This window comes from Balearica regulorum, chromosome 14, assembly GCF_011004875.1.
Source record: "Balearica regulorum gibbericeps isolate bBalReg1 chromosome 14, bBalReg1.pri, whole genome shotgun sequence".
In the NCBI taxonomy this organism is placed as follows: Eukaryota; Metazoa; Chordata; class Aves; order Gruiformes; family Gruidae; genus Balearica; species Balearica regulorum.
This window is the reverse complement of record NC_046197.1, coordinates 242,958-266,192: the sequence shown is the minus strand read 5'-3', so window position 1 is coordinate 266,192 and position 23,235 is coordinate 242,958. Positions and strand designations below refer to the sequence as shown.

The 23,235-nt window shown below is 45.5% G+C and overlaps 1 protein-coding gene across 1 annotated transcript in view; it reads right to left on the bottom strand.

The window, feature by feature from the left end:
- The window catches only part of PFDN1 (prefoldin subunit 1), a 32,505-nt gene that overhangs the window by 2,734 nt on the left and 6,536 nt on the right, over positions 1-23,235 (bottom strand). Inside the window, exon 3 of the mRNA XM_075766621.1 lies at positions 14,299-14,383. Within this exon, the coding sequence (XP_075622736.1) occupies positions 14,299-14,383 (85 nt within the window). The remainder of the gene's footprint in view (positions 1-14,298; positions 14,384-23,235) is intronic.

The window sequence follows — 23,235 nt, the reverse complement described above, 5'->3', positions numbered from 1 at the left end:
CCTGGGAAGCAAGGGTGCTGGAGCTGCACAGCTCATGGCAAAGGGACATGATTTAATGCCATTTCTTTACTTTAAGCACCACCTGCAGACTTAGGCAGGTGAGGATCCAAGGAATTTGTATTTCCTCAATCATTCTCCCCAATGATGTAGTTTCTGAGGCAAGAGGATCTAGGGCGGTCCTGATGCTTTTACTACATCCTCCCAAAAGTACCCTCCAGGGAGACTCATGCCTGGGCTCAAGAAACATCCTCCGACACCAAGGGAAGCCCTGCACCTGCAGCTGGGGGGCTGCAAACCTCCTCAGCTGTCCTGCAGGCTGGCAGCAGGCAGTGCTGGAGCCAGCACAGCAGCTGGCTCCCACTCCAACTCCCCGAATCAAGGAGGAACAAGGAGCAGACGCTCACCATATTTTTAGAGACACGTAGCAGAAGTGAGCTGTTACTTCCTGAGGAGCCGTGGCCTAGCTTCTGCTTTGGTAATCACAGGAGGAAGAGCAGGAGTTTGCGTGCAAACCCCTCCTCACCGCGATTACTGGGGTCTAGACAGGAAACGCTGTCTCTCCCTAGTGCGCCTTCCCAGGGAGCAGTGCTGTGAGCAAGCCAGCTGACACACGCACTGCCCAGTCACACCAGCTCTCCCAGAGACGTCAGACAGCACAGCTCTTAAGTCACACTGGAGGCTGTTCCGGTCCACCCAGATCTGCCAGGCTGGTGGTATCTGCTCCCCATGGGAGGAGCACTACTGCCGCCTCCCAAACCCCACCTCCAACCTTTCCAGAACTCACATGCTTTCAGTTGCACTTGATGTTGACTTGCAGCTCTACTTAACCCTATGTCCTCTGACCCCACGTTTTTGGCCTGCCTGTGGCTGCTAGGTTTTAGCTCATCACCCAATTAGCTGCATATATTTTCCTGTGAAGGTGTGTTTGCCACCCAAAGCATTAATTCTCTGTTGCCCGTGCCAAGTGCAGCTAGCAACAAATTTCCAGCGCAATGCCAGAACTGTACTGCTGGTTTTGGCGTCTCATGAAATCAAAGGCTGCTGCTCTCTGCAGCCTCTGGTATTACTTCTACACCAGAAACTCAAATGCTCACCAGTCAGGAGCCCAAAGGGACAAGGCAGCACACTGTCCCTGCACAGCAAGCCACTGACTTCAGAGGCTGCACAGCTTATGAGCTGCAGATTCAGAGCTCCGAGGTGCCCCCCACACCAGCACTGCCCTAAACCGCTCCCACCCACCCACCAGCTCCTACAGGCCTCTGGCCAGACAAGGTGGTTACCCAAAACAGCAAGAGATACCACTGCCTGAGTCACAGAGTCTCAGGGTAGGACTGAGAAAGGAGACTTGCTTTGGCAAAGCAACGGGGTAAAGGTAACACGTGCCACTCAGCTCCCAGAAAAGCCCAAACTCACAGCTTATAAACAGGGCCACGCTCAGCAGCGAGGCCGGGCAGTGCCACGACGTGCTGGTGTCTCCCCAGCAGTTACACAAAAAGCGGGGCAAGGTAAGCAAGGAGGAAATACGGACTGCACAGCAGGAAGAGGCTGCTTTTGCAGCCGATGGGTCCTGCTGCAGTGAGGGGCCAGTTCCTCCTCCTAGTTTGTGTTTGCCACATCCACTCACTAGAGATTTATTTACCACACTGCAAAATACACTTCTTGAGTGTTAGTGAAATTTATTTAAGAGGCACAGCTTCTGAATGCCTGCTCAGCCAGGGCAGCGAGCGCACTGGCCTCTGCCACCTGTGTGGCTTTTGGAGGTTTCAGAACCACTTTGTTTCCACAACTAATGCACATGAACTCCCATGCAGGGAGGAATGACCTGAGGTTGCAGGTCCCATCACTGTGTAAGAAGCCTCTCCACCACAGAAGCAAGGAAGGGGAGCTGCAGGCCACCTTGAAGGTGGCTGAAGGCATGTAGGAAGGTAGCAGGATTTGCATCTACAGATTTCCAGGTGGGCAGCATGCTTCTCACACACTCTGAAATCAAGCCAGCTGCCCTGCTCCAGCACAGGACCAGCTCTTGGACCCTTACTTCTTCCCACCACATGCCACCCACCAGTTCTCATCTAACCCCTTATTTGTGGTGACAGCCCCTTGATCGTCCCCTGCCCCACTCTGTCCCACGCAGGAAGGGCACGAGACCAACACACAGCTACTGTGACAGGCTAGCGAGGTCTGGGCCACATGCAGAAGAGCTGATGGGGAACAAAACTGCAGAAGACACCCCCAAAAAGCCAGTGCAGTCAATGCCTCCCAGCTTGTAGTTTCAGAATTCCTTTAAGCCAATCCTGCTACCAACAGCAGTCACCTTCCCTAGCCAGGAAGGGCTGGAGCACTTGGGAGCAAGAAAAATCACGGTCCTGGCAATCTGTCTGAAAACTAGCTCAAAAGGAAACGTTCTCATCTAAATCTGCTTTCTGTGAGTAGGTTTTCCATGCTAATGGCTGCCTGGCACTGAGATGGAAGGCGAGAGGAGATGGCCAAGAACTCTTCTTTGGGCAGCAGAGCCCACCCACCAGCTGGAACTCCCAGCACCTACAGAGGGCTCTGAGGCTCTCCTGCAGCTGACCCTGATGGTGCCACCAAGCCTGGTGCTTACCGTCCCCTCTCAGCTCTCAGGAGCTCTCCCCACTTCCAAGCCTTCCTAAACCAGGTGTGGGGGCAAGGGGCTAACCTGCATGGGGTTTCAGGACAGCTATGTACAGTAAAAGCACTGTCTCCCATGTCATCAGAGTTGCAGCCAATAGGATCAGCTGCTCACACAGCCCCATCCAACAGGTAACACGCACTGATCTCCCAAAAACCCTTCCCAGGAGAAAGGGCAGCCGTGCAGCCGACAGCCCTGCACCAGGAGCTGCACAGCCCTGCACCGGCAACCCCAGCCCTGCCTCCAAGGAGAGCAGGGCAGCTGCCTCATGCAGGACCCTGTAATCCCAGCAAGGACAGCGGCACTGGGCAGCTGCAGGCAATGTCTCCGGATGGCCGCTGCCAGCCCCAGTTGCCTCTTTCACCTGTGTACAAAGCACAATCTCTCACAAGCGCCAGCTTGACTGGCCCCAGGCTATGTATGGCAGCACCCACAAGACGTCCCTCACTGCGCGCGCTTCTTACTGATGTGCGGCAGAGCAGCAAGCCTGTGCCCTGGCGCTGGTGGTTACAGCAAAAGCAACGCCATAAATACTCGCCCCTGCCATTATCCTGTTCCATGGCTCTCCTTCATGCTTCGCTCCCTGTCACAGGCAACACTCGCTCCCTGATCATCTCTGTGCTATTTGCTTTTGGTAGCAGCTGTGGAAATACTAGATTTAATGCAAAATCAATTACAGTTCACACCTCGAAGAAAAGGGCCTGTGGTTAACAGAGGTGGCCCATGGCCTTTTGACACAGTGGGAAGTCACCTCCTGCTTGAGCCTCCCCCACCTCCGTTCCCATTGCATCATGCTGCTAGCGAGGCCAGTGCTTTGCTGGAGAAACACGATGACGCACCCAGACGTTACATTCCTGGCAAATTAAAGAGCCAGCATCCACAGATTCCACAGAAAGAAAAAACTATTAATCAGCTCCTCTTGGACAGGCTTTCAATGATCAAAGCAATATATTTCCTCCAGCACTGTGATTCAGACACCTCTGCCTTCAGAGAGCTGGTCAGCCACTAGCCAGACCCGTGTGTCTGTAGAGCTGTCTAGAGCTGGTAGTTCAGCAGAGTGTTTCACAGCATGCATGCTCAACTCCAAGAGCCAAAATAGCACTTCTGCTCTCAGCAGGAAACCAACACAACAGCAGCCACAGTTTATTCATGCTGCATTATGTCTCACACAGGTGAATTTCCTGTTTCAAGTAGCAGTTTTTCATTCAACATCTACTCCTTTGGCTCTTCAAATTTCACTTCTCCCTCTTCATCTCAGCAAGAGAAAAAGAGCTTCAGCTCCTGACCTGCAAACACAAATACACTTAAACCCAAACAAAAATGTTTCCATGGAATTTGAGAAGGCATGTTCCAATGCCAGATCCTTATTTCAGACTTTTTTTTTTTTAAACTGTTTTTCTACAAGGTTGTTTTACATCCAACTTGTAAAGACAAAATGAGCTGGCAGGTTTCTTCCCAGCGAACACCTCCCTCCCCGTGGCTCGCAGCAACGTTTGGCTACCAGGCCCCAGATGCTGTCATTGCACTCTCATGCTTAGAAGGCTTTCATCAAGGAATGCTGCAGAGTCTTCAGGCGTGATGTGGTGCCTCAAATAGGAGCCCTGATACAATTCATCCTGTGACACCATCTCAATAAACCTGCTAGCCGAGAGTTTTGGTATCTCCCAAAGTTCACCCAGGTCATTTCTGGCATTCCTCGAGAGCTCTGTGTGCGCACTCTTTGGGAAAGTGATCAGCAGATCCCGAGATAGAGTTGGGAGCACACGCGGGTCTGGGGAAGGATTCTCCCTGAGAGGAAGGCAAGTTGTGCTGCCCGCACGCTGGGGGCCAGGCAGCGGCGTGACCTGCCCTCACTCTCAACACCACCACTGCTGTTCGGATGGCTGGAATTGCCCAAACCCCCCTTGCAGAGTCCAGCACACCAAGCTGTCATCACACACGCGGCGGGCAAGGCAAAAACATTTTGGTCAGCCTGAGATCATGGAATACGATGTGCCTAGGACGTGCGCTCTGTTTAATGGGATTTCACTTGGAACCCATAAACAGGAAGGAGGTGGACCTGCTGAACAGCACCCAGCTGCTCCGGGAGAAACTGCAATAGTGGGCACCAGCAACGGGGCGGGGTGGGTCTGCAGGCAGTCCTACGCCCTGATGGGTCCACCCAGCACCAGTCCTCACCCAGTGCAACACTGTGGCACACGTACACATTGGGAATTACCACGCTGCAGCAACCACCAAATATTTAGATATACTTCAAGACTTTCCAAGCAGGGTTATTGCTCTCAGGAAGTTGCCCAGAGTTTGCTCAAGAGTGAGTGAACTGCAATAGGAAGGGAGCCCAGCTGGTTTCTGATGACAGCTGCTGACAGAAGCACGACGATGCCGTTTACCTAAGAGGAGAAGTGATGATTCAGATCCCTGGGTTTTCCCTTAGCCATTCTTTCCAGAAGGTAATAGGGACCCTTGGTCACTTCAAAACCATCTGGACTAGAGCATAGTAGAGCAGGCATCCAGCACATGAGTGCACTTGCCAACTCAGGAGGATCTTCAGAAGCACCTGCCTAGAGAACTGCTGGTGCAAATCCACCTTCGTCGTGTATCGGATCCTATCTACAACACCACCAGCAGGGTTTCCCCCATTGTAGCCTTGAAACCCTGAGGAACATACTCTGAAAAAGCTAAATTTGGAAAAGCACCCACTGCTTTCCACACTTGGTACCAAGGGAGGCTACCTTCAAGAGAAGACGGGGCAACGGCACGGGCAGGAAAACCTGCCCGCAGAGCGGCCTTTCTCTCCCCAGGCCCCAGCCCAGCTGGGCGCCCACTGCACATACCTGCTGTCTCCACCGCAGGACAGCATTTTCATAGCTGTGGAGACAGTTGCTCTCTGTGACTGGGAAAGGACAGATTATTCCCGTGAACTCCAGCACCCTAGCCTGATGTTTACTACAAAAGTAAGCCAACTGGAAACCTTTCAGTAGGTGGCAGCAGAAATATATTATCAATCCCAGGGATTCCATGAGGGGGACACCCCTTCTTGGCAAAACTACCCATTTAGAGCAGTTTTTCAGAGGCACATTGCTTCAGTTCAGATATTGCACCTTAACCAGACTTAAAACAGCAGACTCAGGTCAAACACAGAGAAGCTGGGGAAGGCAAACTCACTCAGACTCTGCAAATCTCCATGTTTTGCTTTGTTTTGGAAGTGTCCCTCACCAAACTGCCTCTTGCAAAATGTGGTAAGTTCCCTAATTTGGTGCTTTGGTTTCTGTAGTCCTGCAGAGCCAGTATGGCTCATCATACCTCCTAATGACGGGACTTTTGCAAACTCATACCCCACCTTTCATCTCTTGCAGTCCTGGCCAAATAAAGCCATTTTAAAAGAAAAATTACTTCCATAAATTTTAAAGACTCAACAAATCAGCAACAAAAAGATGATTTAAGTTCTCAAGTAAACAGCATCCCCCTCGTAATTCAAACACCCTTGACCTCAGCTGCCTCACAGGCAGAGCACAGCCACATCCCCGCTAGGAACACATTTACAGACAGATGAGAGGAGCAACCCAGGCAGCGGGGCCAGCAGGAAGTCATGACGGCCTCCCCGCATACCTGGCGAGCAAGGTGTGGCTTTATAAAGCTGACTCAGGGCTGGGTCAGGTCTCCTACACGCAGGAGCACGCTTTCCAAATAATCGTTTCCTGTTCTCCCCAGGTGAGATGGAGGCAGGATGGAGGTTTATCTAGCACAGATAATCCCCCTCCCCAGAGCTGCTCGGCATAAAGGACAGCGAGAAGCAACTGCATGGGCTTGGTGACTAAGGCAAAGACAGCGGCACTGGTTTTGTGACTAACTATTACTCAAGCAAGAAGGAATTTGGAGAGGGAGCCACATCCAGCTCGGCTCATTGCTTTGGATACTTCTGCAGCCATAAGCACAAAGGAGAGCTTTGACAATGAATCAGACCCTAGTTTAAAATGACAAAGACAGACTTATCTACCAACTTTGTGTTAAAATGATTTCAGTGTAATCACAAAAACAGCTTAATGCTAATCAGAGGAAACAAGCAACGTTTTCAGAACCAGATGACTAAATGTAGGCTCCTGGATGGACAAAACCACTTTAGCCACAGAAGTGTTTTTTTTATGAACGCCTAATGTATTTCACTTTCCCCTGAATTACAAAGGAATGTGAGCACACTGGCAAAGTTTGCCTGAAAAGCTTTTTCCATTGGGTTTTTTTTTTTTTTTTTAAATCTGAGCAACACCACCCCCCCAAAAGAAAAAAAAATCCTAAAATGAGTTCTGGGATACATTTATTTTGAAAGCATCTCTATAACCAGCTTCTTAAGGATTTAAAAGGAAGCAATCTACATCCATGTTAATTATTCTCCTGCTTTTAAAATCTTCAATTATCCACCTAAAAATAAAGGTAGGAACAGTGAAAATAAAGAGTCATCACATTCCAGTTCTCCCTTCATGAAGCCTTTGCCCTCTCAGCTAGTTTGTGTGCTTACTTGGCAGTCTGCAGCGCAGGGAAGACTAACGAAGAATTACTAATGAAGCAGTTACTTGCAAAAATCTGGGAGTTTGAAAACTTGTTCCGGTGCATGATTGCTCCAAATGAAAGATCCAGCCGTGCAAATGCATACCCATACACATGTGATGTTATAAATACATGTCACTCCACCAAAATCAGCATCACCCGCAACCACTCTTCAGAAAAATGCAGTGAGATGTTCGAGTTTTTATAAGCCACCCCAGGTCTAAACCAGTGGAAGACTCTTTTGGAGAGCTGGGAATCTCCTCTTAAACATGACAATTTCTTCTTTCTACGCTTCTAAGACTACAACGTAATGTTTTGCAACCAAGGACTTGTGCTGTACTTAACACAGGACAAGGTTCTTATGCAATTTTCAAAGTGCAACATTCTTACTTGATCTTTATCTAACAAGTCTACCATAGGAATCAGAACCAGTACTTAAAAAAATTACACCTCCTTTCTTGTGATTACAGAAGAGCATTTGTTCCCTTTTAAAGCTGCAAGGTGTTAGCAACACACAATCAACTTTCATTTATCTGGGATGAGAGATGATGTGATTCGGATAAAAGAGAAACAGCGTAAAATACACGTTAAGTTAGGCTGTAAGAATACAATCCTTTTGCTAGGCTCACTTTTGCCAAATGACATTAAGACAGACTGTGAGGTTTTAAACACAAAGAAATAAGTTAAGTCAGTGATTCATCACAGCCTTGAAAGCAAGGAATAAGGCCTGTTATTCACATTACCATCAGCAGAGTCAGTTTAGGGGACAGAAAGAATTCGGGCAGCATCAACTATGCCCCAGTTCCTCCAGTATTTACCTTAAATTTGTATGGCCTCAGTCCAATGTCAGAGGGCTTCTTCAGAAAGAATGACTTTGTCCTGATAATGGACACAGAGCTAACACTACACTCTCAACTTTCTCACTGTTTTATTATTTTAAAGCCTATTTTCCCTCATTGCTCAGAGTATTTTTCATTTCCAAAATCAGGAATGATAATGCAGATTCTCCTCCCTGTAAGACAGCCAGACCTACGGGGAGGGGCGACGGGAAGAGCTACTCCCTTCTTCAAAACAAGCATCTCCATGGAGGACAGACCAGTGCTGACAGCTCTGCCCATGCAGGCTGTGCTGTGCTCTCCTACGGGAGTGTCTGTGGATGCTCTTTAGCTGACAGCAAGCTTAGGCAGGCAGCTGGACCACCCATGTCCTCAAAAAGCAAGCTAAGCTTCCAGCTTTGAAGCCTGAAAAGCAGGAACAAGCCCTCAGTGAAGGAACAGACTCAGGCCTGGATGACAGAAGCCAGAGTCAAGATGAAACACATTTCCCAGGAACATCAGCAAGTCCAAATGTCCATGACCAGAAGAACCTGCCCAGACACCTGCAGCTGCCTCAGACACCCAAAGCCATGCAAGATGAAGGCTATTGCCCAGCCCAGTCCTCACAGGAAGCCTGATGAGGCTCTGCAGCTCACTTTCACACTAATCTCCATAATTTGTGGAGCTCCCGCAGCTTCCTCTTTAAAGGTCCATGCAAGCCCAAATGTTAATCCCACATGTTAAGTTCACTTCCATACTCCACCTGTCTCCACATCAGGTGTCCAGCCTCCCTCTACAGCAAGCAGAGGGAAAAGATCACCTCTGGGAATAAGTGACCCTCTGGAGGAATTTATTGTCTTTCTCTTGACTGCAGAGAACAGCTGGGAGTCCTGACTCATAGATCACCAGGGAGAGTTAATGAAACTCCAAGGTGTGATTCAGGGGCAAGAGGAGAAGGAGACATCACCAGTCTGAATTCCCAAACATCAGGTACTGTAAAGTTGTGGGAGGGATGGGGGAAAACAAACAGCAAAAAAAGAAAACACACAAACCCAAAAAACAACCCCACAACACACCACCTTCCAGGACAAGCAAATTAAGAAAATTTAAAAAGATAATTAAAAAAAAAAAAAATCAATCTACTACTCAGCAACAGATCCGTGTCAGACGAGTTTTGCACGATTGCAGCCAAACCCCCAGGGTGCACGGATGGTTCTGGCTTGGCTCCTATACGAACAACAGCAACAGAAGCATACCAGCCTTCCTTAGAACAGACCAGGCCATAAAGCCAACAGGGCTGAAACCAAGCCAGGGACTGACCTTGTCTATGCACACACTTAGAAACAAGGGGCAGCTTCTGTGACAACATGGGTTTAAAATCATGTCCTTGGTACGTGCGTGTATGCCAGCAATGGAATGAGAGAACAGCACACTCATCCAAAGTAAAATCTGCTCCAGGCTAAAGCACAGAGGGCTATTCTTGAGGCTTCCCCTCTCCAAAGCAAACAGGAGCATTCCTTATTTTCCCATTTATTTAAAAAGCCCACCACACATTCCTGGGCACTAGCCTATCCCGAGCCAACCATGGGATGAGAGCTTCTATGCTGTATATCCCAGGAAGAAATTGGTCTAACTTGGGAACAGCCTAACAATTGGTACCTTCTGATGGTCGTTTAGTGGTCTGCAAAGCGCACCACAAATCTCGAGAGACTTGTTTTCACATCATTAAAGCTACCCTCAGAACTGGTCTCCACACTGATGGTTTCAACGTAAAAAGCAAAGGGCTGTCCAGAGACCTGCCGCAGGAGCATGTCAGAGGCGTGTGGCCGTGCCAGGTGGGTCCATCCGAGCCATACCTGCACGGAGAACGTGAACTCCCAGGCTCCAGCACTTCTCCCCAGCCACACCTCGCCTCCTAAATCTTTGTTCCCATAGGGTACAAAAACACTGTTGTGGCAACCATCAGAGATGCCCTAGTCGACTCATCAAGAAGAGGGACATCACCATTATGCCTCAGGGCTGCAGAAAAGCCATTTTAAAGCTCACAGAGAAAGAAGACTAGAGAAATGGAAGCCACAGCACGAGCAAGTTTGCATTCAGGCAGCACCAGGGAAGAAGTTTCTTGTTACCTCCAGCATATGGTCACCATAAGGCATTGCAATGCAGTCACTTTTCAACTTTACCAGGAAGAAGCCCTGCAACACCATCTAAGCCCTTAAACGCAGAGCACAGCGCGTGTTCATTTCTCCACCATGAATGACAGCAAAGAAGTTTTCTGTGTGGGGTAGTACAACTGGACATGTCATTTTAGGGGTCACATGAAGAATTTCTGAATTAGAAATCCAGCACTTAGGTATAGCTTTCCTGATTGTATTTTCTACTCCAGGCAGACAGAGAAGAAAACAACCAACCCTTTATCTCCGCAGCAGTAAACTTTCACTCTCCCATACGCATGTGAAAGAATTCCCTGGGAAACAAGTACATAACAATGTTGTGGTCAGAGTTTAAAACCTAAGTCCAATTCAACTAGAAAGCTGCAGGTTGATTTTGCCCTTTTCACGAAGGAGCTAAATTCAGTGGCACGCAGTAGACAGAGCTGCCCAGCAGAGCCTCCCCCCCTATTTGTTATTTTTAGCAATTTAGTCTGACAACGCCTGACAACTAAACACACTGAATATAGCAGGAGAGAAGGGGACTATCAGATATTATCAGAGAAAACACACAGCGATAATCACTTTCTCCACCCCTAACGAAGAATCAATTTTCCATGTCTTTATAACATCATAGAGTTTGTTCTTTTTAAAATGCCACGTTTAAAAACAGAATCCATCTAGACCTACAATGGAAACGGATAACATTTCCTGAAACAAAGCATTGTTCCACCCCTCACATATCATGTTTCCTTAAAAACAAGGGAAGAAAAACATTACTTGGTTTTTCTCCTAATACTGCACAAACATTGCTGAACTAAAAAGAGTCTGTGCTCATCCCTTTAGAATGCTTTCAAAATAGATTTAACACATACCCCTTGTACTGTGAAACACAACAAGAATTTGATAGTATCAGGACTGGAAAAATCCAATCGCTACTACTAAGCAGGAGCTTCCCATGCCAGTATGTGAGTGAGCCTATGCCATCAATCTCTGCAAGATTCAGGCAGATTTTTGTAAGCCTCACTGGCACAGCCTTTAACCAGGCATGTGTATTTTGCCAGCAAGCCTGGGCAGTCTATTTAGATTCCAAAGGATTATATGCAAGTCGTGAAGTTAAGAATGCTACATGTATATATTCACGTTCATGCCTTAGCTTTAACACGAAGGGTAAAGCTACCTTGCTTTTTCTGCAGAGTAACTGACAGGCTATGCATTTGCCCCCTCATACACATCCATACCCACTTTGGTGTTTTCAGAACACAGTTCCTCTCACTAAGTCCATCCAATGTGTATTCCAGCCAAGCCTCATTTTCACAGCCCTGTACAGAGACAGGTCTAGTTCTCCTTGTTGCTTTGCCACGCAATGAGCAGCAGGGAGGCCTAAACTAGCAGTATCACATCAATTTTGTGATGCTGCCTTAAAAAAGGCAATGCACTGCTTCAACAGCAGAGGAACTCAAGAGATGGGAGTGAGGGAAAGGGACTATAACTGCCATCATGCATTGCACTGGAGACTATCAGAGAAGGGAGAAAAGAAGCTTTTGAACCAGATGCAAAACCCCTCACTGTTTTCAAAGTTCACTCTGACAGCTGTGAATGTCAGGAAACCCAGCTGACATCTCTGAAGCAAGTTCAAGTCCACATTTTCCTGAATAGTCAGCACCTAGGAGCGCTTTCCTACACAGCTGGATGGCTTTACAGAAGAGCTCCAGCAGTGAACCCAGCCCTCTGTGCTGTGCTCCTCTGCAAACAGCACCAAGCTAGAAGTGAAAGCATTTCTCAAATCCAGGCCTGTATCAAAAATACACATTTCACAATACTTTGGCAATAGCACTGTAATGGCAAGGCATAATTATCTCAAGCTCACGCTGCATGAGTAACCAGAGCAGTCACACCGTATGGATGCTGAAGGATTACTCTGACCAGCTTGATTCAACTATGCAAAGTGAGAAACGCAAGTTAGGTTTATGTTTTACGTTAACTACCTTGTTACTAAGCTTTAAAATCCTTCTGGTTTTAATAACAGATGGGGGGAAGTTTTAACCCATCTTTGTTTGATATTTATTTTACAATGATGCAGTGGAAGCACAAGGTTACAGAGTTTCACATTCTTTCCTGCTTCTGTCACATCTTATTTTCAGGACAGAAAAATCCCCTACTCCTGTGATAAGTGCTCTCTGACTTGGACTCAGGTCCCCTGAAATCTCTATTTCCAGCAGCTGTCAGTCTAAGAGCTTGTCCTCTTCATGGGGAATCCCAAGTCTAAGGAAAACCCTTTTCACAAAACTGTCAGCCTGTTGGAAACAGAGTAGTTAAAAGATGGACTTGAATGTTCATTTGAAACAAACTGTCCAAAGTTTTGGCAATCTGAGCCCTACTATCCATGGCTAAAACAAAAAAACAACCCATGTGGCAACCACCTTTCGAGACAGTCACTATTGCTGGGAACTTCAATTCAGTGGCCATAACCAGAGACACAAGCAACAGGGAGCTGTGAAGCAGAAAAACATATTTGCAAAGCTGTCAGCTCTGAGGCTTTGTTTAAGAATGGCAAAGGTTATAATTTGGGGGGAATTCCATCCATTCTGCTGAACTCAGCAATCGGAAAGTTCAAGAGGTCAGATCATTCCTCACCAGGAACAGGAAGAAACTGAGATGCACAGCTGAAGGGCACAGTAGCCAAAAAGCTGACCACAGCCCAACAGACCTGGCAGTAAGGGACTCGATGGGCAGTTTGTAACCAGAGGCTGTCAACCACACTCCAATCATTTCCAAATCCAGATGTGCTGCTGTGAAGTTCTCCAACCCCTGTTACAGGGCTGGCTTTGAACAAAGCCGATGGCATCTGGGATGGCTCCAGAGTAGCCAGGATACAATCACTTTTATCACATAACCATAAAAATGGCTGTGCCTTGTCTGCATTAACACTACCTTAATTATATAGCCTATCCATGGATTACTTGTCTTCCCTGTGCAGAAAAAGTTCTCATGGCCAGAAACACAAAACCCCTTAGTATCTGGCACAGAAAACACTCCAGGCGACACAACATATGGCGACATGCTCATCCTACAGCTCCCCAGGCAAGCTGAGTTTTAAGAAGGAATTTTAAAAAATACAAACTCTACTTCCGCTTTAGTGTAAGTAGGAGACGAGAGAGAGAACTGCACAGGTCTGAGTAGGTTTGAGCACTGACTTCCTATTCCTGCTTGTCCCTACTTAGCTGGTCTCCACACTCACTTTCTCCAAACACTAACAGATGAGATAAGCAGCTTGACACAACGGAGTCTTTGCTTCCTCTGTCATTCCCCCAAAACCAAGGAACAGGGTTTTGTATTAACTATATTTTAGGGGCATTAAGAAAAAAATACACTACCAGCCTTGGAAAAGTACATTTTGAACATCTCCTCCAAAGAACTGTAAGCTGTACATGTAGCCACTAGAAGATAGTCAAGATTCACTAGATAACTTGTTAGAACACTGGAACTAGCGCAGACACTACTTTATATTTCCTAGATATTCTTCTCTGCCTTGAAAACTCCAACCAGATAAACATAAGAACATTAGAAGTGCTCTGACCACATCATCAAAACAAAGTCCGTTCTTCCCACTAGATCTGGTCTTCAACAGCAGCCACAAGTAGATGCCTAGGGCAGAGTGTAAGGACAGGGCAGGCGTATACAAGACTTCCTCCTCATACTTTCCCAGCCTCCACACATTTATAGCGCAGGGACTTCCTGAGCAGGATGCCACTTCTACATATTTGGTAATTCTCAATGGATTTCTCTTCCATGAATTTGTGCAATTGTCCTGAGCCAGTGAAAACTTTTAATACCCACAGCACTGGCAAAGTTTCACATCACCTATCAGCTGCAAATAACCACACAAACATCCTTCTGCTAGTTTTAAACCTTGCTCCTACTAATCTCAATTGAATCCCTCACCCCCAGTTTTCATATCAGCACACAGAGCAAACAATCAATCCCTACTGGAGTTGTAGGTTACTTCTAACAGGCACTATGTTTCACCTAGTTACAATCCTTCAGAGTTAAAAGTACCAGATAAAAACAAGGGATGTAGCAAACATCCTGTTGACCTTCAAAGTTCTACTTTCATCAACATTACCTGCCAAAAACTTACCTCTAATTCCTTAATTTTCTCTTCGGCTATTCTCTGTTTTTCTAAAAGCTGGTTATGAATCACTCCTTTAGACTGAAGAATAAACCTACAAGTGCAAAAGAAGAGACAGACAACTGTTGAACATTTTTACATCTGTTGTACACCTAGCTAAACTACAGTGACGTCTACAAAGTATTCATCCTCAACCCGCGCACCGTGGACAGAGGCAGAAGAAATTGCTATGACAGCTCACACAAACCACCAGGCTGGCCTCAAAGGTTTGCTCAATAATCTCACCCATGATTCGGGTGGAAGAAAATGGATGCATACAGATCTCCCTCTAGCATTCAGTGTCCTTGCATGATTTGAAAGTAGATCTTGCACACAGCTACCAAGGGGAGCCTGTCGTCACATCCCCTTCAAAGGGATCTAAATCGGTTGATGCCATATAGTCAAGGAAGCTTCTTTCAATGGGTAAATGTTATTTATGACCGTTTTAGTGCTCACAAGCTAAACAAACCTGCACAATAAATTCAAAGCTTTCTACAGAGAAAGGCTGAGAGAGTGGGGGTTGTTCGGCTGGAGAAAGAGAAGCCTCTAGGAAGACCTTACTGTGGCCTTTCAATATATAAAACAGGCTTACAAGAAAGACAGAGAGACTTTTCTCCAGGGCCTGTAGTGACAGAACAAAGGGCAAAGGTTTTAAACTGCAAGAGGACAGGGTTAGACTGGACATAAGGAAGAAGAAATGTTTTATGATGAGGGTGTTGAGGCACTGGAACAAGTTGCCCAGAGAAATTACAGATGCTCCACCCTTGGAAGAGTTCAAGGCCAGGTTGGATTGGGCAACCTGGGCTAGTGGAGGTTGTCCCTGCCCACAGCAGAGGGCTTGGACTGGATGGTCTGTGAAGGTCCCTTCCAACCCAAACCCTTCTGTGATGTGATGATACAGAGCCAGGTACTTCCACCAGAAACACAGAGCCACAGTACACCTGCCTTTACTTCAGCTTTCACAGCTCCCACTGCTCAGGGCTTGGCTTTAACACACACTCTCACTGACCTCCAAATTCCCACGCTTTCTACATTCGGAGGGCTTTTCTGTGGGGTGGGAAATGGTCATTTTTAACTGAAATTGGAGCCATTGGTTTCCACTTGTTCTGTTTTTTTAATTGCCAAATGGATTTGAAAGATGCATCCATAACATCTCAGTCACAGTAATCCTGCTCACCAGCATGCAAAAAGCTGCCTGACTTGCTCAGAAGAGCCTCTGAAGGAACACCAGCAGCCAAAGCAGCTCTCCAGCATGTGGCACTGGCATCCCACAAAGAGGAAAACTAAGTCCAAATGAATTTTGGGAACCGTCCATAGTTGTCTTTCATCCTTCCAGACATAAAGAATGCACAAGCCGCAGATTCGCCCCTTCCCTACTTAGAAAGTCCCCCAGGGGATTTAAAAGGAGCCTCCACGGGTCATACCAATGAGTTCAAGGTCTCCCTCCAGCACCAACTAGGGTCAATGTCTTCCTGCCAGGTGACAAGAGTTCATGCTTCAAGAGTTAAAATGAGCAGCTTTAGACAGGGCAGAATCAGAGCGCATTCCCTGTCTGCTATAGAAAAATCTGAAATCAGTTTGTAGTGCCATCTCCCATGACAAATGACATTATTAATAGTGTTTGCTCGGGGCCTGGTAAACACAAATGCAGATCTGAAACTTGGCTTGATGCCCAGCACACTCTGCATCAGCAACACAACAGTCAAAAGGAAAACTACCTGCCACATGCATTCCTGAATTGCATGGGAGCAGAACAGTGGTTAATTATAACAGGTTTCCAATTAAAACTCTCTTTGGTGCTGCTATTAACTGCACTTAGCAATTGCTTCCTCTTCCTTCTCCCACTTCACCTCCTCTTTTCTACAGTAACTTCTGCTAGATCTTTTACATTGCAATTTTCTCAAATCTCTCCTCATTTCTTCCCAGTCTCAGCTCATGCTTATTACTAGTGTCATCTTTGTTCCGTATCTGCTCCTGTTCTTTACAGCACAGTTCACTCATACTCTCCTTGTTCCCTTAATGCCCCACTTTCATGAGGTGTCCCCACAATCCACTTTCACACAGTTGGTAATGTTTTCAGGTCCCAGCACATGCCAGCCTTCTGAAATAAGATGTGGGGTTTGCTCAGTCTTGTGAAAATCAAGTCCATGACGACCCTTCCAGGAAAAAGAAGTTATTTACATTGCTATTACATGCAGAGTCTGGATCCAGCCAGAGAGGAGCTACTTTTCAGGACCACCAGCAACCACATCATTCTGCCGCTCTTACCTTGAGCCTGCAATACCAGAAGAAACAAACATTAGCCTTCACACACGCACCCTGTAGATTCTGGGGCGAAGACTACAGTTTTGCCCTGCTTCTGCAGTAGCTGCCATTAGTGAAAAATCAAAGCTGCAAGGTGTCCTCAGTAAAAAAGCCATCAGTCCTTTCCAACATCACAGCTTTCCCAAGCCTGTGTGTGTGCAAACATTCCCTTACTTATTTCCTCTTTTTGTGGGGGCAGCAAAGATGAACAGAATACCTTCTCATTTGCTTCCTCAAATTGTATAGCAAGATTGATCATTTTGGTTTCAGTGATGCCCCTGGTCTAAGAAACAAAGTTAAACACCAGTACAGCTTGATCAATTTTCCCCATGCTGTGGCTGGGAAGGTCTGTGCTGGGCTACAGGCGCTGAGCAATACCGGCTGGCTGAGAACCACTATGGGCACTAAAACCTTTGAACAAACAAGCGTCTGACTTCACTTCTATTCTGCAAATGTCAACAGCAGTCATCAGGGAAAATATCCTCCCTCCTGCAATGCTCTGGCAGACATGCGACAGCAAATTAAAATTGGATGGCTGAAGTTAGCACTGACGAGACTTATGCAGGCAGCTGGGCACAAATACAACCACCCCAATTTTATGTGCCATAAAATAGTGAGCTGGAACTTGTGTCTGTTCACACACTGGCTTAGAAGCAGATCAAATGTCCATGACTTGGCCAACAGCATCCTTCACAAGGCCTTCACCAGTACCAGCTTCAAGCCACCCATTTTAATTCCCTGCCACAAGACCACCAAACTCTCGACCTAAAGCGCACAGGTGCTGCTGTGTAAGCTGTCAAAGGCCAGTGTTTTTGAAAGCTGAAGCTATAAAACCACATCCACAGTTAACTATTTAAATCTGTGGCTTCACTTTCCAACATAAGGAGGACTCAAAAAAACTCATCAGTGCTTTAGCTTTTAGCTAGGGACACACACATTATGGAGATCTTGGCCACAGTTTTTACCTAAGGAAATAATGTGGTTTATGGCAGCACTTGGAAAAAGCAGAAGCTTGTTCTGCTTATTAAGTAAGAGGTGCTGCAGGGCACTTGTAATAAGCTGGAGTTTAAATTCTTCTAATTACACTAAGTAAAACACCAACTTCATTCCCCGCCCCCCCAACCAAGCTGGAGAAATAGGACAGCATCATTCTGCTGCCTGGTTTTAGTTAAATGTGGTTATTTTATTTATGATTTTTACGAAAGAACCATGGGAGGTTCTGAGGACTTAGTTCTTCCCTGAGTAAGTTTGCGAACAAGCCTTTCAAACACATGAACTTCATTCACTGCCTGGAGGTACAGCACCAGCTGAGAACCGGCCCCACATTAGAGTCACCTCAGCATCACAGGCCTGAGGAGCCACTTTCTGCTCTGCGATGCTGAGCTTGGCAGATGACATGACTAACAGCAACCCCTTGGCGCAGATGAGCACCGAAGAGCTACCTCCGTAGACCACTCTGCCAGAGTCCACCATAGGAGGCTCCAAGAGTTTGTACGTGTAACTGGGATGGCTTTTAAGCATCAATAGTCCACAGAAAACAAGCAACAAACCAAATCCTCTTCCAAATAAATGAGTTCCCTCACGTCCGCCTTCTCTCAGTGAAGTGTCTGTTAGTGTCAGCACACACTAACAGATCTGTCAAACATGACACCTACACTATCAAACACGAAACAATGATTCAGAAAAGTGTTCAGCACCACAGTGGCAATTACAAAGCTTAATAACAATCACCTCTTCACACAGGAACTTTTTCACTGTTGTTAAATAACACCAGAAATATCTGGGTCAGAATGGACAAGTTCACCACATCTCAGTTGGCCACCCATTTCAAAGGGAATGGCTAGTAAAGACAGAGCAGGATTTGCCCTATTCCAGATACTTAGCCATTTTTCCAATGTCCACAGATAAGTGTAAAAACTCAAAACAAAAATTGGAAAAGAAAGCTACAAAGGAGTTGGGTCCTCGGGGACAGCAAGGTTCAGCCAAACCTGGGCTGCCAACAAGAGCGGCTCTGTAAGAGTGAAGTGTTTGCAAACTGGCTTTACCTATGCGCTCTGGTCTCCCAGTGACTGCTGGTTCTCAAGTGCAATACAAGGAACAAAAATAGAGCACAAGGGAACTGAAAGAGAAACCTCACTCTAAATATTCCCACTTGTTACTATTTTCCTCCCTCTGCTAGCTCCACATCGGGATTTCTGTTTCCCTAAGGCAGAGAAAGTGGTTTACATACTCTCTCTGAGACTCATGGCTTCTTTCCTTCTGAAGGGATCTCCTACCACTTCCCAATTATAAGTTTCTAGATATGCTGCCCATTTGTTCACTGTTTATACAGCACTCCCTTACGCCCTGGTCAAAATGGTCTTCAGGCTGTAGTCTGGCTGGTCAGCAATGCTATCAACTTCATCATCGGTCTGCTCCTTTGTGTCACATGTACACACCCACAAAGTGATGTTCGTACAGTGTAAGTAATTCCATAACTCAGTCTGCACCAAAATGTACTGTTTACTTGACTTTAAGACATAATATTAGATACTGAAAGATTCAGCTCAATGAATGAGGTTATGGAGATGTTTGTTCAGCACGCCCCACTCTTCATTATGACATACAAGTCATTAAAGTTATTAAAGGTGGAGTAGCAGTGATGCTCATAGTTAAGGTTTTCCATTAAGAACCCCTATTTTCACTTACTTGCAACCGCAACCAACTTCAACCTTCATGTCTGAAGCTTTCGGTCACAGGCATCTGTCCCAGACACGAGCACTCACTCCTCCTCCTGCTCTGGTTAGGGAACACAGCTCAGGTGTTTCTCCTGCATGGCTTGCCAGTGCAAGAGGCTGTTTGTATGAAAGTATTAAAACTAGAAGGGAAAGAGCCACACAGCAGGCCATGGGGCTCCCTCCTGCCAGTCTGCAAAACAACTCTTCCCAGTTGGGTCCACGTAGGTGACTGCAAGAACCTGCACAGGGTGCCAGGGGAAGCCTTAGCTTTTTCCTTGCCCAACACTGATACACATCCCTCTGCCTCATTTCAGAGAGAATTTTACAGGTAGGAACGCTCCAGTGCTATTTTGCCTGAATAATGATGAATGACTGAATTAAAAGCCCATTCAGCCTGGCTCCCAGCTCATACAAAGGGTCACTATAACTTCAGCTTTACATTTGGGAAATTCTCTACAAAAAACTTAAGATACTGAAAAGTAACAACTTTGTACAAAGCTGTAACATTATTCCAACATGGAATAATGTACTTTTAAAAAACCCTAACATGTTCTGTTATAGCACGGCACAGTCATTTACGTGTAATATCCTGCTCCTTGAAACCAAGCGTTTTCATTAGACTACTCCATGAGAAAAGTTGGGCTAAGCCCAGTCATGCCCTTATCTATTTAAAGATGCTTTTTAAATCTGAACTTGCACTGCTGTTCAAGCTTTGAGCATACTCAGTAGGGGATTACTGCATTTTAAGTACTGTTCAAAGCCAAAGGAAGACGAGCTTCCAACAAGCTGATCCCAAGCAATCTAGCTTGATTGAACAGGAGCTGGCTGCGCACAACAGCAAGCACCCAGTAGTCCCCCTCCACTCTCCTAGGGTCTGCTTGTACTTCTGTAAATATTCCCTATGCAGCTCATAACAGGCACTGCTTATACCCCAGCAAATTCCAGTTTTAGTCATCCTAGATGAATTACTCAGTTCCAAATAAGACAAGGAAGCAATATTAAAAAAAAAGTAAAATCATTACTAATTATAGTTTGTGCTGCCACCCTTCACGTCTAAGGGTTTCACATTTTTCAGTCTGATTTTGAATTTCCCGTTCAACAGATCATATGCCTTAACTAGAGCTCATTCAGAAACAGATGGAGTTGGAACAGATGAGTTGAAGCTCTTCCTATGTTTGCTTTTATTTTAGTGGTCAGTCATCTCATTGGGTCACTCTCAATATAGCTATTGCTCCCTCCTCTCCACCCTCCCCCCCACCAAAGCTGCACATACCTTAAAGCAAAACAAATCCTGCAGCTTATATTGGGAGAATTATATATGAATGCATTCCAGCAGCAGCAGTTTATAGTTCACATGTCATTTTACTACTGCAGTCAGAGAGGTAGATACACACCAGGAGCCGTTTCAGAAGGAGACATGGGTTGAAGCATGGTGGCAGCAGCATCACCTGTGCAAACTCAGCCTGACAGCACTGGAGCACGCACAGAGACCAGGCTTAGCGGCACTGGAAGCAGTCCAAACCGAGTCTTATGTAGGCCACAACAAGGTTAACTTTTACTCAGATGAACATTTGTAAGCCATAAACCTATTTACTTTAAGGAGCTAAAGGAAGAGAACAAGAAGTGCCACACTGTTTGCTTCCTCAAACTCCGCTGGGGGACCGGTCCAACAGGTCCATCTCGCCCGGCTGAGGGGCAATGGGTTTGTTCTGGACTTCAGGCCATGTTTACATTGAATTTTCACTTTTTTTTTTTTTTGATCTGTCAATAGCTACAGCATATTATGTTACTTCAAGCCAAGATAGTAACACAGCTTGCAAACAGCAGTTTCTGCATTGCCAGACGCTTAACTGGATGGTAGATTTATACCATTGTTCATGCTTGGTTCTTTTTTTAAAGAAAGTAGGAATATACCTCTAAGTGTGTATTAAATATAGCACATCCCAAAATAATAAAATAGCGCTGTGGTGTGCTTTTAAAGAACACCATCAATTCTTTTTGAAGACTCAATTTACATAAACGGACTTTAAAAAAAAAAAGCAAATGCCTCCTCTCTATCAGACAGGAATTAATAACATCTGAGATTCAAACGATGTGGGGAAAACAGTGGTGAAATCTCCACAAGTAGTTTTTCCTCACTATATCCCTGGTTTAGTGGTTTTACCTTCTAATTTTGCTTTAACGTAATTTTTTACTATGTAGCAATGATGACCTGTAGCTTGTTTAAGCAAAGGAAACTCAAGGGACTACAGCATGCCTACTAGCAGATGCACTTCAAATGGATTTTTTGCAGTCTAGGTTGTACCATATTTGCAAGTTGCAAGCAGCAGAAAACAGAAATAATTTTTCCAATAATAGGAAGTCAAGATCCATTTCTAAAGTCTCCTGTATTTTTAAGAATCCCCACAAATTCCTAAGTAAGAACATTTAAAACATAAAAACAACCTGACAACATCAAATGAACACGCATCTAGGAAAACACAAACAAGCAAACGTTGGTGTGAACACCCTGGAATTTTCTATTTTAAAAAAGTCTTTTTCTATTGGTAAATCTTCAGTGATCAGAAAGGTGAACTTTACAGTAGCAAATGAAGTGACATGGAGATACTGCTGTACTCTGACACGTAAACTTAGGTTTACACTTCTCAGCAGCAGCCCTTCACTAAGAACCTACACAGGAAAACCAGCAAAATCGGGATACATCTCTTGAAAAGCAAATCCATCCAAAGTTGGAAGAAAAAAAACCAATCCTTTGTGCCTTACCCAGGAAGAAACCTTTGAAATGGTAAGTGAGGAGGAAGACCCAACTATGGGCTGGTGGTTGTTAAATCGCACAGCCTTGGCTTCTGCGCATCACAAATCCTGCTACAACAAAGCATCAAAGCAATACAGCAAACATCACAGAAGTGGATGTACAGATAACTGAGTCAAAAGAATTCAAACACAACACTAATACAGAGATATTTCTGGATGCCAGAGTTAAATTAGCTAGCACTAAATCAATGACACTGCTGTTTCCTAATCAGCAAGAACAAACTTTTTAGTATCAGCATTTGTGGACCAAAAAGGTTGGATGTTATTTTGGAAAATCATTTCTTCTCTGAAAGCCTGATTTTTATTTTTTTTATTATTTTTAAACTGGCTGAAACATTCTGTTACTTCAGCAAATAGTTTTGAAGAAGACAAAACTAAAAATTCAAGACAGCAGTTGTAGCATTCTTGAGTTCAGCACTTCGGTTCTTGTGTCTCTGTATTACAATTGCATAAAACAGTAATCTCATTGCACAGGATTGGTTTCCTCATATTTTACTTCAGTGTTTCAATTTAGGGGATGTGAATTAAACCCTCCTTCTTTCAGGCTTTGAACAGGCAGCTAGGTCAGATGATGCTCAAACATAGATTTCTCATTTGTATTAAGGTTGTTCCACGTAAAATTTATATATTACATTGACACACACATACGACCAGAGACTGACTCTGGACATCTCCACCCAACAGCTGTGGGCCCTGAGTGTTGGGTACCTTGTCTCGCCCTGCCCCACTGGCTAGATATCCACAGGCACCACACCTGGAAGGGCATCCCCAAGCAAGATAGGGATATGTCAGGGACTCTCCCAGTACTACTCTGGTCCAGCGATTTGGCCATTCTCCTCTGCCACAGGAAAGCCAGATTCAAGTACCTGTGCTAAACGAGAGAAACAACCCTACATTCTGAAAGAAGTGCTCTAGCTCTCAGTATTTCCCCAGGGACTCTAACCCTTGATTCCAACGTTTCCTTTAGGAAATGGGGAAAAAAAGATTCAAAATACAGTACTTTAAATCTACTAAATATTAAAATAAATGGAAGTTCCTCACTGTTTCAGAATATCAGTGACATTTTAAGTGC